The sequence below is a fragment of the Tigriopus californicus genome, chromosome 9 (genome assembly GCF_007210705.1).
Source record: "Tigriopus californicus strain San Diego chromosome 9, Tcal_SD_v2.1, whole genome shotgun sequence".
NCBI classification, from domain to species: domain Eukaryota; kingdom Metazoa; phylum Arthropoda; class Copepoda; order Harpacticoida; family Harpacticidae; genus Tigriopus; species Tigriopus californicus.
Window position 1 is genome coordinate 7759339 of NC_081448.1, and position 17633 is coordinate 7776971.

Here is a 17633-nt window from a genome sequence, read left to right on the forward strand (position 1 = left end):
CACCGACAGCGCCATGTGTTACGTCGATAAAAGAACAAAAGTTTGGGAAATAAAGAGAACACAAGTTTGGGGAAATATGTCTATCCTGTGTATTTGAAAAAAAAACGAAACCTCCCTTCTTGGGATCTTGGCGAACGGATCTGAGTAGAGCAACGATTTTGAACTAGCTATGGCGGGAAACTAGTTTGATCGGTACAGACAACTTCAACAAGAACAATAAGGCTAGAAAGGTTATTAGATGTCATGTTCATGATTATGTTTTTTCGTACACTTTCTTATCATTCTTTCCATGGGTTATGTTTGCTTAATTTCCAAGGTATTCGCAATGACAAAACACCCTTGTGGTTAATAAATGTGTTTTCTCCTTTTGAAACACCCCTCTACGATTAATCTTGAAAAGATGTGTACCAAGACTACCAACTTAGCATGACTTTTTAATAAAGTTATTCCTCTAAAGTAGAAATTTGGATTGCTGGTTCGACCGGCAATCAAAACTAGGTCCGCGTCCGTGATTTCCACTTCAGTCCTTCAAAGAAATGACACTCAGGCAAGTGGTCTGATTGTGGAAGGGGAGGTTTCGTCTGAAAGAACATGTACCTGAGGTTCCGAATGCTCGATTCATTCATCGTTATATAGCAGTTACGTGCCAGAGTTTTGTTACCCACGCAGGCTTGCCAATTTTGGTGAATTCAGCCATTTGTTTTCTCTCTCCCTCTCTCTCATTCTATTTCTCTCTCGCTCTCGTTGGAGAAGCTCAAAAGGGATGAAATGATCTCAAATGCTCATACGAAGTGAGCTTTTCGGCATCACTGACAAGAACTGTGGTATTTTTAATGGGTTTTGATCTTAAGTTCACTTTAGGGGGGGGCCAACTGCAAGTTGAAAATTCAGCTCCCGTAACGAGCACATAATAATTTGCCCGTGTTCGTCTGAAATTTGCTTCAGTCTAAGTAGATAGCCCGTGGTTGTGTTAATGTTGCCATTTGACAGTTTTGGTTCCAATTCTCGACCAACATGTGACTCGCAAACAAGCCAGTGATCACAGGCTCATTTTCGTCCCTCAGTGGTGTTTGGTTTCAACTGACCCAAAGCAGCACACCAATCGCCCCATCGAACGACCGATTTGATGACCAGGGATCAGGCCTTAGCATTGATTTGACATCAATTCCAGCTGCTCATCGAAATATCGATCTCGAGCCCGTCTCAATTGAGTAGATGGGGCCGCTCTTGGGTTTACCAACACAGCTAACTAACTATCTACCTAATCAGCTTACTCCGTAACGTGGGCGGATGGGTTGGGATTACTTGGTTGTTCTTGGTTAGCAGCCCGTTGAAGTGCAATCGCCATACATATTGTTAATTTGGAACGCCCGTTGCAATGGAAATGCCCGCAGAATCCTTGGCAGATATGGATGAAAGTGGACTGGGAGCAGCGCAGGGAGCGGCTTGCACTAATGCTCTCAATTCCTTTGTGCTCAGCCGGACCAATTTGCAACACCTTCAGATGTCCTCTTCAAGTCCATCTACTCCAACTTCTGACCACTCACCCATCTCGACCACTTCTTATGGCATTTTAGCCCAGCCATTGAAGTCTTGTTGTATGGAGCCCGCAAAGGATAGGGTTCATACTGGAACCGGATCTCAAGAATTTGAAGCGATGAAATCGCTAAGCGATTGTGGCAATTCATCTTATAGACCTCTGGCAGAGCCCAGACAAGCTTCGAGTAAGCATCTCCAGGCATCCACCTCTTCTTGTACATCAATGAAAGAAAGTGAAGTGAGACAGCATTATTTGCAATCGAATCAAAAGCCAACATACTCCTCGAATAGGCGTCCCAAACGGGCTCATATTGGGGTTCAGTGTCGGAGAGATCGCGAACTTAATAAATATGTGGGATGGAACGAGGGGCGTTCTGTTAGTGCAGGCCCGCAAGCTTCAGGTTTTAATGCAGCCAACCGTTACTCAACTCTTCATGGTCCACGTCATTACAGTAACTTGATGCGAGTTGAAACTTATCCCAATGGGTTTGGCCAAGTGCTTCACTTATGGCAAGAGGACATTGATTCTTTATCTGATGAAGAAAAAGAACTATTGGCCCGTGAATTTCTAGCCGAAGCATTTGTCGAGGAAAAAGGTTACGCCAAGTATTGCTGTGCCATTGTTCATGGAGCAGCTAGGGGAATGCCAGATTTTCTCGAGTACCTTGGTGATCAACACGGTTCCTTAACTATCAAGCATGGAATTATTGGGCATCCCAGGGATATGGAAACAACGACAATGAGCCATTATAGAGATAGAGTGAGGGAGAATTATAAGAGTGGAACTTTCCGGTATGGTTTCTTGGATAACATTTCCTTGGTGGGTACGGTATCAGAAGAAGCTGGAGGGTTTTTTCCAGACATTTTGGACATGTTGGAAGAAAATCCATTTCTTAGACTGGTAAGTAGTAAGTTTTTGATTAGTCACCGCGTATAAATATTGAAATGAAGCTTTTTAATGCGTAGTAATTTAGTTTGCACCCTCAACTCATCATCTTGTCCTGTTTCCCATTTCAATATCGTACTAGACCTCGAAAAAAAAGTTGCCTTTATAGCCGAAAAATCTTTTTTTTCTAATTTGTAAAAAATGCGAAAATAACCTGAAAAAAGGTGTCCAAACTTGATTTAAAATGTGGAAATACGCAATAAAGATGTAAATATGCAAAACCAAGGTCTAATGATGCAAAAAGAATTGCTGCAATGTAGTTTTTAGCCTCTTTGCTGAATTTTTATCGTTACAAAATTTAGGCACCCAAATTAATTTACCAGCTTATTCATTCAATATATAAGAAATTAACATTGTTTTCTCGCAATTTTTGACATTAGGACACGTTTTCAATTGAAGCAAATGTCCTGGTAAACAATTGATTCCCTTCTGGAGCCCACTGTTTTTGCTGTAGTTAATAAGCTCAAATATGTGAGAGCTAGAGGAAATGGTAGAAAAAAATGTTTTATTTCAAGCAGAAATGCTCACTACTTTCGAAATGGTTGAGTTCAAAGTAAAGTAAAAACTTTAGAATCGATGAGTAAGGAAAGCATCAAAAAATGAAAGAAAAGGAAGACGCATTAAGAATTCAAAAATTAGCTGCTCGCCATTCTTCATGAGAGTAGAAAGCTAGCTACGGTACCGTATTGGTAGAGCATCTGCTTTCATATCAGCGAATAGTGGTTCGAACCCAGGCTAGCCGAGTCCAAGCTTCTTTGCAGTATGTACATAAATTACAGCATAAGTCTCTGCTTGAAGAGCATAAATGGGCTAACCTGCGATCATTCCCGTGGGTAATGTAAGAATTAATGTCGCACGTTGGTTGTGACGACAGAGATGGAATATCCCTAAGTTGGGATACCCATCATCAGATGACAGGCCAAGCAAGAGAACTGCCATCTGACTCCGAACGAATAAACGAGTCTCCGCGGTTGTTAGGCAGAAGATGAAGGTCGTCAGGCGTGGAGAGGAAAGCTCTACAAAACCCTCGTAGACGTTAGAGCAAAGAGTTATCTCCTAATTAGATGTATGCCCTATGAGAGAGTGCTTTCTTTCCAATCAAGTACCCGATTATAAGGCAACGCAACCCTCAAACGTCTTTTAGAGGGGTTTCAAAAAGCCCTAATCCAAAAGGACTCCATGGGCAGGTTTAGTGTAAGGACCTTTTTCCATTAGCCATATGAAGTAAAGGAAATCCAAGCAACAATGTAGTGTGGGACGCTGATTTTGCGTATTTTGTGGAGGGAGAACTTGGACAAACCAGAGTTAGCATACGTGCCTTTCTCAGGCAGCCTTGGCCATTTTTTCAAGAGTACTTCTTTCGTTGACCCGGTCTGAGGGGCGCATTTTTTTTTCTTTCTCAAAGATTCTCGGGTTGGTATACCGATACAAGGGAATGAAATTCTCTGTAAGTCAAGGTGAGTCATAATTTATAAAATATTTGGTCGTGCAAACTGTTTGAATTAGCCGCTCTAGGGCACCCTTGAATGTAGGGCTGGTCTGGGATCGTTAACAAAAACCGATCTAAGTCACGTTTAAAAACTTAACAATGGGTCATCTAATGCATAGAATCGTCTAAGAGAGCACGGCAGCAAGTTGTACAAATCGTGCCCGTTTAAGACAAAAGAAAGTTTTAAGCCCCTCACAATCTTTTTATCCAAGTGATTGATTTTATGGCGCATTTCGCATGAAATTCCTCGTCTCTCGCTAACGCTATGTCGTATCCCCGGTTAGGACAAAGGGAATGGAGACATTTAAACACATACAGGATTAGGTAACGTTCATACCTACGTTGAATACTGTATAATCCCAATGATTTGAGGCGTTCCCAATAGTTTAATTTCGACATCCCGTCAATATATCTCGTGAAACTCTTTTGTACTCGTTCAATCTTATTTAACCCCCCAGCGGTCATGGGGGCCCAGATTGGGTAAGCGTATTCAAGATGTGCTGGACTATTGATTTGTACAGGGTTTTCATAGTCAGTACATCTCTGGACTTGAATGTTCGATATATCAGCCGCAAGTCTGAAAGGCTTTGGTCACTTTTGACTGTACATGCTCTTCAAATTTACCATCGTCTTGTAGGATTATCCCGAATCCTTGATTGAATTTACCGATTCGATTGGGTTCTGGTAATTTATCGATATAAATAGGGGGGTCAGTACCAACTTGCCGTATGTCATAATACGGAATTTATCCCATTTAATTCCATGTTCTGTGCTTGAACCCAATCATATATTCTGTCTAAGTCGCTTTGCAACTCTGTCCCATTCGCTGTATTTCTTCCAGACACTAGCTTGGTATCGTCAGCATAAGAGGAGATTACAGACGCAAGGGGTAATCATGTAGTGGTGCGATAAAAAGTATGAAGAGGATTGGGCCTAGTATAGTACCTTGCGGAACTCCGGATGAGACTTGGCAAGTGCGACTTAAGCACCCTTCAACTCGAACAACTTGGGTACGGTCGGTCAGGAACTCTTTGATCCAAGAATACGTATTTCCATTGATACCTATTTTACTTAAATAATTTAAAAGTAGAATATGGTCTACTTTGTCAAAGCTTTAGCAAAGTCCAAGTAAATAACATCAACACATTCATTATGCTGTAGTCCTCATTACGTCGTCAAAATGTTGAATAAGTTGAGTCACTGTGCTAAAATGAGATACAAAACCCATGTTGTGGTCAGGAATACTACCTTTTTTGTCAAGGTATCGTAGAAGTTTTTCCTTAACCACTTTTCCATGACCTTGGCAAATATTGACGTTAGGGATATTGGTCTATAATTGCAGGTATACCCCTATTCTCCTCCTTTTAAATTGGCACAATATGGGCATTTTTAATTGGATGGGCACCCGACCTTCTGATAATGACCTATTCATAAAGTGCGTTAGTATTGGAGCAACGACCTGCACGGTGCGTTTAAGGAACTGGTTGTCACGCCATCAGGCCTGGAGCACTCGAAAACTTCAAGTCTTCAATGGCTTTACGAACATCGTGCTCATCGATGAAAATGTTTCCTAACGAGGAATTGCTGTTTCCTAAGGGGGGTCCATTGCTACATGATCAACTGGGATTGAAAATACAGAGGCAAATTGATTACAAAGGATATTGGCTAAATTGACTGGATTAGATACTTCTTCATTGTTCGATTGTCTAAGGGGCCCTACAGGGGGATTGGCTTTCCGTTTGGAGTTGGCGTATGAGTAAAACGCTTTTGGGTCGAGTTTAACATCTTGGACAACTTTCCTCTCTTTCCACAACTGATCCTTGTCCAGCGAATTTTTCAAAAGAATGTCGATGTTTTTGATCTTATTCTTAATATTTTGGGATATGAATGATTCATCATCCAGGGACTTCAGCCTCTTTACAAATGACACCCGTTTCTTGAAGAGCTTTTGTCTCCGTTTCGGAATAGTTGCTTCATTTTCTTTATTCGCCAAAAGAGGTACTCCTACTTGGTCACATGCCCCTTCAAGTGAGCTTATTAGCAGTGTCATGGCATCGTCAATGTTAGGCTCCTGTTCCATTTTGGGAACAAGGTCAAAAGATTCTATAGTTAAGATTATCAAGGGCCAGCATTCTTCGTGAAAGCAATACTTGGCAAGTCCAGTTTTTGAGACTTTTTGGGGGATTTGGGATTTTTTTTCTTCATGAATTGTGGTATATATTTCCAGAATGCTATGATCGGAGAGGTCAGTTGGGGTTACTTGGATAGTAGAAATCATGTCCGGATCACTGGCAAGTACTAGATCTAGTACACTGTCGACTCGTGTTGCGGTGCCCACATGCTGGGACAGGTTACCCTCGCACATATTTATACTGATACAATTTACTGCTCAATTTGCCGGACAAACCGTGCAGCTGATGGAAGCAGAAAGGATGTACCCAAACAATGGTTGTAGCATCTTGCAACGTTCACTTTAGTTTAATGTAGATCAGAATGGCTTACTGAAGATTCGCCAAAAGCTTCGTTGGTGATTTGCAAAAAGCCCTGAGTGCTTACTTTCAATATGATAACAAAGCATATCTATGACGGTATAAAACAGGTCATTCAAAAACATGAAATATTACTGAACACATGAGCAGAGAAGAAGAGGCAACAACAGGCCTCGTTCTCATAAGTATACTCCTCAACTTTCAGATAGGTAATGCGCAACCTCTTAATTTCTAAGTTGTATGCTTATTATGAGCACATGCGCAAAGTTGTTTTTCAATGCACAAACTGGTCCTGTGTCTAGTCTGCAATCGACATGAGTGATTTTGGCGCTGAAGGGCGAAACGTGCGACCATGAAGAAGTGATACCTAATTGCTATTCAGGGAAATTTGAGTTCCTTCTCTTCGACCAGGCTCAGCTGAACGAAACGAAAACGTCGGACTGTTTCAACTATCCTCAAAAAATTGACCAAGGTTGCACATGAAAGACACCTCAGGCAACTCTGTGGCGTTTCGTACAACTGACTCTGGTTGGAGCAATTTCCTCAAAATGCGAACCTCAAGTTGTCAGAAGGGAAGGTTGTGCTCAAACAACTCAAATTTCACTGCGTAGATATTAGTTGTCGCTTCTTCATGGTACCGTGCTTTAATCACTCAGATCTATTGAAGACTAAGTACCATACCAGTTTATACATTGAAAAGGAATACCTCTTGATGTAGGCCTGAACTGAGACTTACTCCTTCTGTTTCCGTTTAGTGTTTTCACCATCTTGATGAAAATTTCAATTCGAGCCCACTCCTAACCACGTAAACGTTCTGATCTTGCACGCCTCAAATAACTGTTTTTGTTTTTTTTTAATCTGCCAGCGCCGAAAAACCGCAAAATTGTTCGATCTATTTCCCGCCTATTCAACGGGCTCAAGCACTCCTGAAGGTCCATACTGAGTAAATGTCCCTCTAAAGGTTGTGGTTTAACATTATGAATATAAATCTTTTATGCGACTCTCGGTCATGTCAACTTGTAAAATAATAGAATTGTGTATGTAAACAACTTACACAAATATGGATAAAGAAATAAAAGATGACACTAAAATGGTTAAAACGATGAAACATTCGACTAGTGATAACACAGCAGAGATGACTAGAATTGGTTCAGTGCACATGAAAAAAAGGAAAGAAGTGAGTTACGGATAGTACAAAGGCAGGTAGGTAGTGGTAAATGATGAAAATCTTGGTTATTGCAGTAGAGTGGAAGGGCCAGATTGAACAGATCCTTTGTCAACTCCCGTCGCTGATGGCATTTGGCTGGGAGACGGACAAAGGTACGTGACCGCCAATACTCCGAAGGGATGTCGGGCCAAGGACAATAAGGTGTTAGCAAGTCCTTGACCGGGAAGGACAACTTGTGTCCGGACATCACCTCCGGAAAGGTCAGGTTCCCAACACTGTTGGACACTAACCTTGCCAGCCCGATGGTGAGGGGCTCGGTTTCACATAGAAAATGTGTCCATGCATTGTTGGCATATTGGGGCACGCAGAGGTATCGCTTGAGGAACTTGGTGTAGGTGGCATCGGCGGATTTGAGGGCGGATTGGGCGAAGTTGGGAAGCCAAAGGTGTAGGCCGTAGAGAAAAATTGGGGTTACGAAGATCCTGAAGAGTTGAAGGGAGGGGAAGATTCTTCATGGGAAGTCTATTGCATATGTATCCGATCCTGGCCCTGGCCTTAGTTATTGTGGATTTGAGGTGATTGGTGAATGAGAGTTGGGTGAAGAAGGTGAAACCGACATAGTTAAAACTATTGACGATTTCAATCGGACTATTATTGATGTGGAAGGAGGTGGGAGACAGACGACCTGTATGGAAAACCATGGCCTTCGTCTTCATGTTATTGACTTGAAGGCCGTTCTCTTGGCAATATCCATGGAGCGCATTGATGGCATTTTGCAATTTAACATTAGGAAAAGGATTAGGATGAAGAAAAACAGAAATGTAAACATGAATGTACGTACGGTTTTGTTATCCAAGACAAGCCCTTTTCAAGCAAAATATGACTTATGTTTTCTGAAGGGATATTTAAGCCCAAAGTTAGTATGCTTTGAAAGAACTCCGAATACATATGCTTTCTAGTTAATGATATATAATAGCGGAGTGGTCTGATGTATCCAAGGCGGCACAGTATCCCAGAGGATGTTAGTTCGAATCTCGCCTTTGGAAGACATCCTCATAAAGGGAGGTGTGGTGCAGTGATTAGAGAATTTGCCTTTCATGTGAGAGGTCGCTGGTTTGATCCTCCTCCGCGAACTCTCTGATGGAGACTTCTGTTCTTTAATCTATCTAAAATTAAGAGAAAATTTGAAGCCTTTAACAATTGGAAGTTGTGGTGCTTGCTAAAAATCCTGATTTCTTTATAATTTGATTTCGGTGATTGAAAGAGATGCCCTGGTCGATTGCACTGACTTTTATTTCCTTAAAGTGTCTATAAAATGTCCATAGGTGTTAAGGTTTAGGGTGTGCCGGATCTACCTTTTTTTCCTCCAAATATCGTTCAAAAATGCATATGCATATGACCTGGTGCCTTTGGTGGTGGCATGTAGCACAATTGTAAACAAGAAAATTTTCGTCTAAGAAGAAATGGTCTTCCATATCGAAGTTAAGTAGATATGGTTAGTGACTAAAGTAAGAGAATGCAAAGTCAACAATCTCGCTGCAAAGAATCTGATTGATTGCCGTCAAAATTAACGAGATGACCGTGGCACATTCTTCCAATGTTAAAGTCTTGATCACCAATTTGTTTTGCACGTCATGCACATTCCCTTGACATTAATGCGATCCAAGATCAGTTTATATAAGACATTCATTAAATACATGTTGGGCACAAACATTCACACCAACATTTTTTATTGAGTGCATGTTCGTGTTTAGCTGAAAATCGGTTCCCTTTTGTCGAACCCAGGGTGTCTTGATTTTGCTCATTTCCTGTCACTCTTATTTCGGAGAAGAAACGGATACAAAGTACTTGATTAGCACAAATTTTGGTCATCACAAAATTCGGAGATGAAGTATGAAATAAAGCAAAAAGGGAGCCTGAACTATTCAAACTTAAAATTTTCAGACAATCTCTAGACAGTGCTGCTTTTCAAAATTGGAGGGAATCAAAGCAAATTAAAATGTATAAGAGCTCTTTGAACTTTTTTTCAAAATAGCTGCCCAACCCATTTCCCAATCCCAACCATCCCGATTAGCTCATGCTTTGCCTCCAATAGAACGTAGCTTTGTTGATAAGAGGGATTTTTTGCGGTTGGAGAGGATGGTCCAAGATCTTGTGAACTTGGTCCGTCAAAAGATAGGCCCGTAAAGGGGCTATATTTGAACGTGCATTGTCTGATTTCTAAAAAAGACAGCACAAAAGTTCAGATCTTAGAAGAACTAGCCGTTGAGAGAGAGATTTCATTCATCTCTATCACAGAAACCTGACTTCGGCCAGGGGTCTTAGATGAAGAACTAACTATAGTTGGTTTCAACTTAGTTCGTAGTGATAGGATACGCCCTGATAATCCCATATTCCCGCATGGGGGCGTATGCCTATATGTTAGGAATGATTTGCACATTAGTCATGTACAAATGTCGAATGGAGAAGTAGAGGTCTTAGTTTGTCATCTTCGAGGTCTTGATTTGTCTATTGTTACAATGTATAGACCCCCTTCTTGTTCAGTAAGCTCTTTTACGTCACCTCTCAAATTCACTGGAAATGAATTGGGTAAGGCAGTTTGCTCTAATGTTTTCTTTGTAGGGGACTTTAATTTTCCGGCTAGCGTTGTAGAGTGGGAGGCTAGTCCCGATGGGTATATTCCCATTTCGAAATCGACATCTCAGTCGTTCGAAAAGAAGAATTCGCGATCTTGCGCAATTTCTCCCAGCACGTTGGTGTAGCCACTAAAGAGAATAGCGTTCTCGACTTGGTCTTTTCCAATGACCCTGATCTGATCCAGTATGTCCATGTGACACCTAGCAATCTGTCAGATCATGTTCTCGAGATAGAGTCGACCATTACTCAAAAGCCGGCGTGCTCTAGAGTAAAACCGGTCAAAAAGGTCGGTTTGGCTAAGTTCAAGTTCAAAGATGAACATTGGCCGTTGATTATAGAAAGATTAGAAGAAATTGGCCTAATTTCAATTCTGAAACAGGAATCGTCCATCAATGCAGCCATTGATAAATTAGTTTCAGTTTTTAAGGAAGTTTGCTCCAGTCTAGCAATCTCTGAATGTGTTCCGAAAGGCGGTACACGGACAAAAATTCCAAAATATAGGAAGACTTTGTTCAAAAAGAGTTGCAAACTAGCAAAAAGGCTGAAGAGCACTTCGAATCCAGTAATTGTGGCTAGTCTCCAAAAAAAGTTGGACGTAGTTCAGGGTAAGATTAAGGCCTCCATCGAATATGACCAGTTACAAACTGAGAGTAAGGTGGTTCAGGAGGTCAGGTCGAATCCGAAGGCATTTTTCTCTTATGCGAACTCTAAGAGAAAAATGAAACACTCTGTTGGGCCTTTTGAGGTTGATGGGGCAGCCATTAGCAATGTAGAGACTATGGCTAACATGCTTGGAGATCAGTTCTCTAGTGTGTTTTCAACCCCACTGAGTTCGGAAGCAACAGCTCATTGCTCTGAAGATGAGTCTGTTGAGATTGACATGGTTAGTCAAGCTGAGCGTTTAGATGATCTTGTAGTCACAGATCAAGATGCTTTAGAGGCCATAAGGGACTTGAGGCTTTCCAGCTCTCCTGGTCCTGATGGTGTGACATCTCAGTTTCTGATGAGATGCTCACTGGTTCTCGCTCCTGTTTTCTCGTACTTGATGCGCTGCATCTTGGATCAGGGCAAGTTTCCATCTTCACTAAAGTTAGCTCATGTTGTTCCAATTTTTAAAGGGGGAGATAAGTCGCTCCCCAGTAATTACAGGCCGATTTCTCTCACTTCGAATATTGCGAAGGTGTTTGAGAAGATCATGAAGTTCAAACTTGTTGAATTTCTTGATATTCATGAAGTCCTTCCTCCTAGCCAGCATGGGTTCCGAGCACATTTTAGCACGGTTACCCAACTGATTGAACATATTGAGCGGGTTATTGAGGGACTAGAGAGTCATGAATCAGTTGATGTAGTTTATCTCGACTTTGCCAAGGCCTTTGACAAGGTAGATCATGGGCTTTTAGTTAACAGGCTCCATGAAATTGGGATCCAAGGCAGGGTTCTCAATTGGTTAAAAAGTTTCATTTCTGGTAGGAAGCAATTGGTTAAGGTTGAGGGATCCCTTAGTGACATACATGATGTCAAGTCAGGTGTTCCCCAGGGTTCGATCTTAGGGCCCCTCTTGTTTATAATATTCGTTGCCCCGCTTCAAAAGCTTAGTATCACTGCCAGTCTCTCTTCTTATGCTGACGATACAAAGTTAGTTTCTGGTAGGAATGGCCAAGATTCCAGTAGCCTTGCAAAGGACTTAAATCGAATCTACTCTTGGGTAACTGAGAGTAATATGGCCCTGAACGGAATGAAATTCCGCTCAATGACATTTGGGTCAACTCCTTTAAATACTCCACTCGTAGATAATGGAGGTAAAGATATTGAGCAGGTCTCATCTATGAAAGATCTAGGTGTAGTCCTCCAAAATAATGGAAAGTTCGATGAGCATATCCAGCTGAAGGTGGGTAAGGCTTTTCAAATGTGTGGTTGGATATATCGCACGTTTAAGTCCAGAGATAGCATCACGATGCTAACTCTGTACAAGTCGATTGTCCAGCCACATCTTGAATACGCCTCACCCATTTGGGCTCCAATGAGTTCAGCAGGTTTGCAAAAGGTCGAGCAAGTCCAAAGATGTTTCACTAGGAACATCACAGGAATGAGAGAGCTCTCGTATTGGGAAAGGTTAGAACGGTTGGGATTGTACAGTACTCAGAGAAGGTACGAAAGGTATCTGATATTGTACGTTTTCAAAAGTATCCATGAGCTTTGTCCCAACCCAGGGTTTAGGGTCAATTCTAGTGACCGTAGAGGCTTAATGTGCGTTTTGAGAGCACCTTCAAGTCTTCGAGAATCCAGGCTAGTTCGAACAATGAAGTCCACATCTCTTCTTTCTCGGGCTCCTTCATTGTTTAATTTGCTTCCCTCTAATATTCGTAGGGAATACGTAGGCCTTGTTGATCCGGTAGCATCTTTCAAGTCAGACTTGGACAAATTTTTAGATAGCATACCAGATCAACCCTACATTCAAGGACTAGCTCGGTCTGCCAACTCAAATTCGTTGGTAGACCAAATATCATATAAAGATTGAAAGGTAATAAATAGACGAATTATAACCTTTCATTTTAATAGTACTGGGGATTACATTCCCTGTAGCGGTTAGAAAAGTCCGTGAAAAACCAAACCAAAAAAAAAAAAATAATAAGACTTGGAAGGGGATAGTTGAAATCCAATTGAAAGTTTTTCTTAAACATGACATGGAAAGGTTTGCAAATATTGGAACCTTAAAGAGAACCCATGAAATATGAGGCACCGAGAAAACGGTCTTATCACAGACATGCTCATTTTTGTTGACGTTGCCATTCTCTTACTTTAGTCTCTAGAAATGGGTAGAACTAGAGGGCTAGGGACAAGCCCTCCAGGTAGAACCACAGAACTACGGCACCAGGTTTCGTAACGGTCTGAAACCAACGTGTGGTTGTAGCAGAGACTCACTCGCATTATTGGAGTCAGCAATCATAACTTTACATTTGAAAGCAAGCAATAGTATGTGAATGACACAATGACGCGCTCTTTCAAGTGGCAAGGACTTAACGGTCGTAGTGTAGTACCCAACACAGTTCTTTCTACTTCGATGAATTTTTCGGTAATTTTTCAAAAACCGAAAAAGAGCCCTTTTTCGTTTCGATTTTTCGTTTTTGTATTTTTCGAAAAAAATGAAACGTCTAGTTCAGGTGTTTCGCCAATTTAGCCTTTGGTAGCACTGTTTTGTGTGGGTCAAGAAATTGTCATTTGACCCACCCAAAAGTTAGCCCAAATGCGAGACAGACCAAAGAAAGTGCTCAAACAACATGCTCAAACCAGTTTAATTGAATGTGCTAGAAGAGAACGTTTGCATGGCAAAGAGTTGCATATGGCGTTTCTATTCAGAAATTGGAAATACTGTCAACAATTCAGATTTGCACCAGAGATGTCAGGATTACCTCGACTGCGTTTTGGCAAACATACATTTTAAAGAGAATAATAGATTGAGCATTAACAATCTGAAAGTTGAGGAGTATACTAATGAGAACGGTGCCTGTTGCTTCTTCTTCTCTGCTCATGTGCACAGTATTGTTTCATGTAATGGAATGACTTTTCTTGAACCATTGAACAAGATATGCTTGTCATATTGACAATAAGCAAGTGCTTTTTGCAAATCAGAAACGAAGCTTTCGGCGAATCTTCAGGTAGCTGTTCTGATCTACATGGTACTCAGGTCAGCGTTGTGAGGTACTTTAACCTTTTGGCTCCCGTCAGCTGCACGGTTTGTCCAGCAAATTGAGAAGTCAGTCGGATCTGTAGATATCTGTGATACAAACATGACAGTCAATTTGCGCCGTTATTCATTTGATTAAAGCACTTCAAAAAAGGTCATACTATTCGAACTGGGGAGAGCTGAGCGAAACCAAAATCGGAGCATGTTAAACGAATTGGTAAACTGGAATAAATGACAAATTGAATCTATGCATTGTGCAGATTGGGTGGACATCTTGTTTACAATTTTGCTTCATAGATTGACGTCAGCTGTTTGGTTTCGGCTTCATTTCTCAAGGGTACTTGTCTAATTGTAGTTATATCGAAGAAAAGTGAAACGTAGCTGTTAGTATTATAAAAGTCTTACATGCTTTTAATGGCGTTTTATCTGATTTTGAACTCCTTTCAGACCATGCCCTGGGGAGAGTTATCGTCTCTTCATGATATGAATCCTACCAAAAGTAATGACGGACCAATTTTGTGGATTCGACCTGGAGAGCAAAGTATCCCAACTGGCGAGCTGGGAAAATCTCCTCTTAAGCGGAAAAGGTAAAGCTAGGCGTGATTTTGACTTTCACAAGTGCTATTCGGTCTTTTGAAGTTGTCTTCTACGTTGGCATAGAAAACCATAACTAGAATGCTTAAGTTCAACAGGAGCTGTACCGCATGAGCATGTTTTCAGGTCAGCTGACGCTGGTGGAAATGGGACAACGATATTTCGTTAAATCTTGCTTCAGGCAAGTTGAATTATTATCATGAAACGTTTGTTATTCCTCTTTATCTTAATATCTTTTGAATCTTACACATATACACAGGTAGAAAGAGTGGTAGAATAATAAAAAACATGCTTTTTAGGGCATTATACACGTAACATGTCAAAAAAAAAAGATTTGGACATTAGTAGAGCAAATCATCTACTCTATTGATTGCCCTTGTTTAGCAACGCATCTCGAAAGTGTAACAAAATGTATCCGAAATTGCAACGCAATGATGAGGCATTCGGAATTTCGTTTCAATCTCCCAACAATGTGCTTGAATGTGGGTGACATGATTGCGCCTATACGTAAACTAGTTAAATCGGACACCTCTGGAGGTCAGCCTGAACCCAGGCTTGTTCCTTGCGTTTCAGTTAAGTGTTTCCACCACATGGATGAAAACTTTAACTTGAGCCCCATTTTAACCTCTTCAAAATTTCGTTCTTAAAAATGTGGTCGAACAACTTACTCAAACCCGTTTTATGAAGCGTGCTGGACGAGAGAAATTGCTTGACAAGGAGTCTTATTAGGGGTTTCTACTCTGAATTTGGACGAGCCGTCAACGATTCAAATTTGCACCATAGTTGTCCTAAGTAGCTTGATTACGAATGAAACATTTTTTCCACCAGCGACAGCTGAGACGAAAACATGCGATCGCAGCGCCCTTGATCGATCTATATATGAAGTTATCTATGTACGTTGGGATCGTACATAGTGCTCTGTTTTAGAAGAGTACGACAGTAAGTTCAGCGCACCATTGCGGTGGAATTTTGAACATTCCATTCCGTTCCAAAACAATCAGTTTACGTGGGTCCCTGATCCAAAACAAGTACATCTTTGAAAATGTTTGGGCCTCAAGGGTTAGTTGTAAGACTGAAGTTACTCTTCAGGCATCATTAACTGCAAACCATAGCAACAACAGATTTGAATTATATATTTTTCAATAGAAAATATAAATAGTGGCTCGAAAAGTAGTGTTTAAAACATTTAAAGTACGTTAAAGGGTACCGAAAGCCATATTTTACTCTCAGAGACGGCTTTTTATCAAAATGTATTTGGTTTGGATCCCGAACCCATGAGTGCATTGTTTTGGAACGGATTTGAAGGTTCAAAATTCCACCCCAAGGATGCCCTGAACTCACTATCGTACTCTTCTAAGGGGACTAATCGCACAGTTTCTGCCCCTTGATTTCACAGTGCCTTTCAACTTTCTTTCTGTTCGACTTTCTATTTGTGTTCAATGAAAAATCGAATCCACTAACACCTTGAAGTTATCAAGATCAATTTCATGATTTTCGTCATGATTCTCCTCATGACGGTTTGTCATCATGTGAGACTTGATGTTTTGCGCATACTGCAATGTTATTCTTAAGTAACCCCCCCAAAATCGTCGAAATTTAGATCTAGGAAAAGCAGGGCAATCCTCCAACTCTAGGTTCCGGTGAATCTCTTTTTTCGGAGATTTTAGAGCTGTTTACTATGTAGACGATTATTAACCTTTGATTTTTTAGCAAAATCACTTGTTGTAGCATTTCCAGGTCCAAGACTTGCCTCTGGAATTACTGGATTGATACATCTTTTGAGATTTCTATCTTCACTTTATTTTTGAAAGGAAAGGACGATCGCATAAAATAAAAAATAATTTGTTCCTTGATTTGCGAGGGCTTTGCGGTCACCATATTCACAATCTGGTCACCCGCTCTGGAAGGAGAGTTCCGCGACCCTGATTGAGACGACGGATGAGCATGCGTTGCCACCTGACATTCGGCCATTTTAAACCAATCAATTCTATGGAGCCTACGTTTTGAAACCCCTTGATTAATAAAAGAAAGGAAAAGTTACAAACCGAGGCCCTGATTATCTTGAATCCATAACGTGATAGCACACACCATGACTTTGTTCTGACCTAGGGTTTGAGTTGCATGTTAAATTGCATTTAAATGTTTCAGAAATGCTGGTATCAATGAATTACAGAACCTGAAGTATCTACCACGCTCGTTGATCGAAAGAGAAATATTATTTGAAGATCGAACGCCGGCTCATGCTGATCATGTTGGGTTTGGATTGGACCGACAAACAACTGCTGCTGTGGGTAGGTCTTATTTTAAATCCTTGAATGAGCCAAGTTCCAAAGATTTTTATTAAAAAATCAGTCTTTAGATTATGATCTTAAGTTTTAAGTCTTCTTCATATCCATGACTCTTAATGAAATTTTCTAAAGATAAATTCTTGTTTATTGAGGCCCAATAAACAAGGCTTAAATATTTGTCCAATATCGTGCAACATCATGGTGGACCAGATATGGAGCCCCTCAACCGCAAGTAAGTTTTGAGAATAGTCATCACATTTTGTTAGCTCGAGACTCTTAGTCAAAGGTAACAGACTATTATCTGAATTCGTTTGTCGATATCTCGGTGAATTCAAATTGGTTTATGGGTTTCATTTCATTTCCAACTTAATAGTAAATTTTGAGTATAGGCTCGAGATAGATAATTCTTACATTTTTCTTTTTGGAGATAAATGTTGAATGTTCATTTTCCAACTTCTGGCTAAATGTTTATAATACAAAGAATAAACGAATGTCGCTTTTCTTTCGTGCCTCAAGTACATATGAGATGTTTGAGTTGGATGAATCTGTCATGGAAGAATAAAGCCACACAGATTCTAACGGCAGCTCTCCGTACGGTTTTAAGGCTTCTGTCCAAGCCTGTAACCGTGACAAACCATCACGAGAAGCGCAAACCTTCAATTGTATCAGAGTTCCGCCAAGTAGAGTTAACTGAAAACGCAACCCCTCCTGAAATGAGGAGCTGGATCTCTATATTCAAATCATATAATGTTGTATCCAATGCTGGTACCAATATTGCCAGAACAGCGACGGCTCTTC

At 40.8% G+C, this 17633-nt stretch overlaps 1 protein-coding gene across 1 annotated transcript in view; it reads left to right on the forward strand.

The window, feature by feature from the left end:
• Positions 1–1466: 1466 nt before the first annotated feature.
• Positions 1467–17633, forward strand: part of LOC131886120 (uncharacterized) — a gene marked incomplete at its 5' end in the record, with an annotated part of 29863 nt that continues 13696 nt past the window's right edge. Inside the window, 3 exon segments of the mRNA XM_059234360.1 lie at positions 1467–2440; positions 14401–14540; positions 16696–16838. Of these exon segments, the coding sequence (XP_059090343.1) occupies positions 1467–2440; positions 14401–14540; positions 16696–16838 (1257 nt within the window).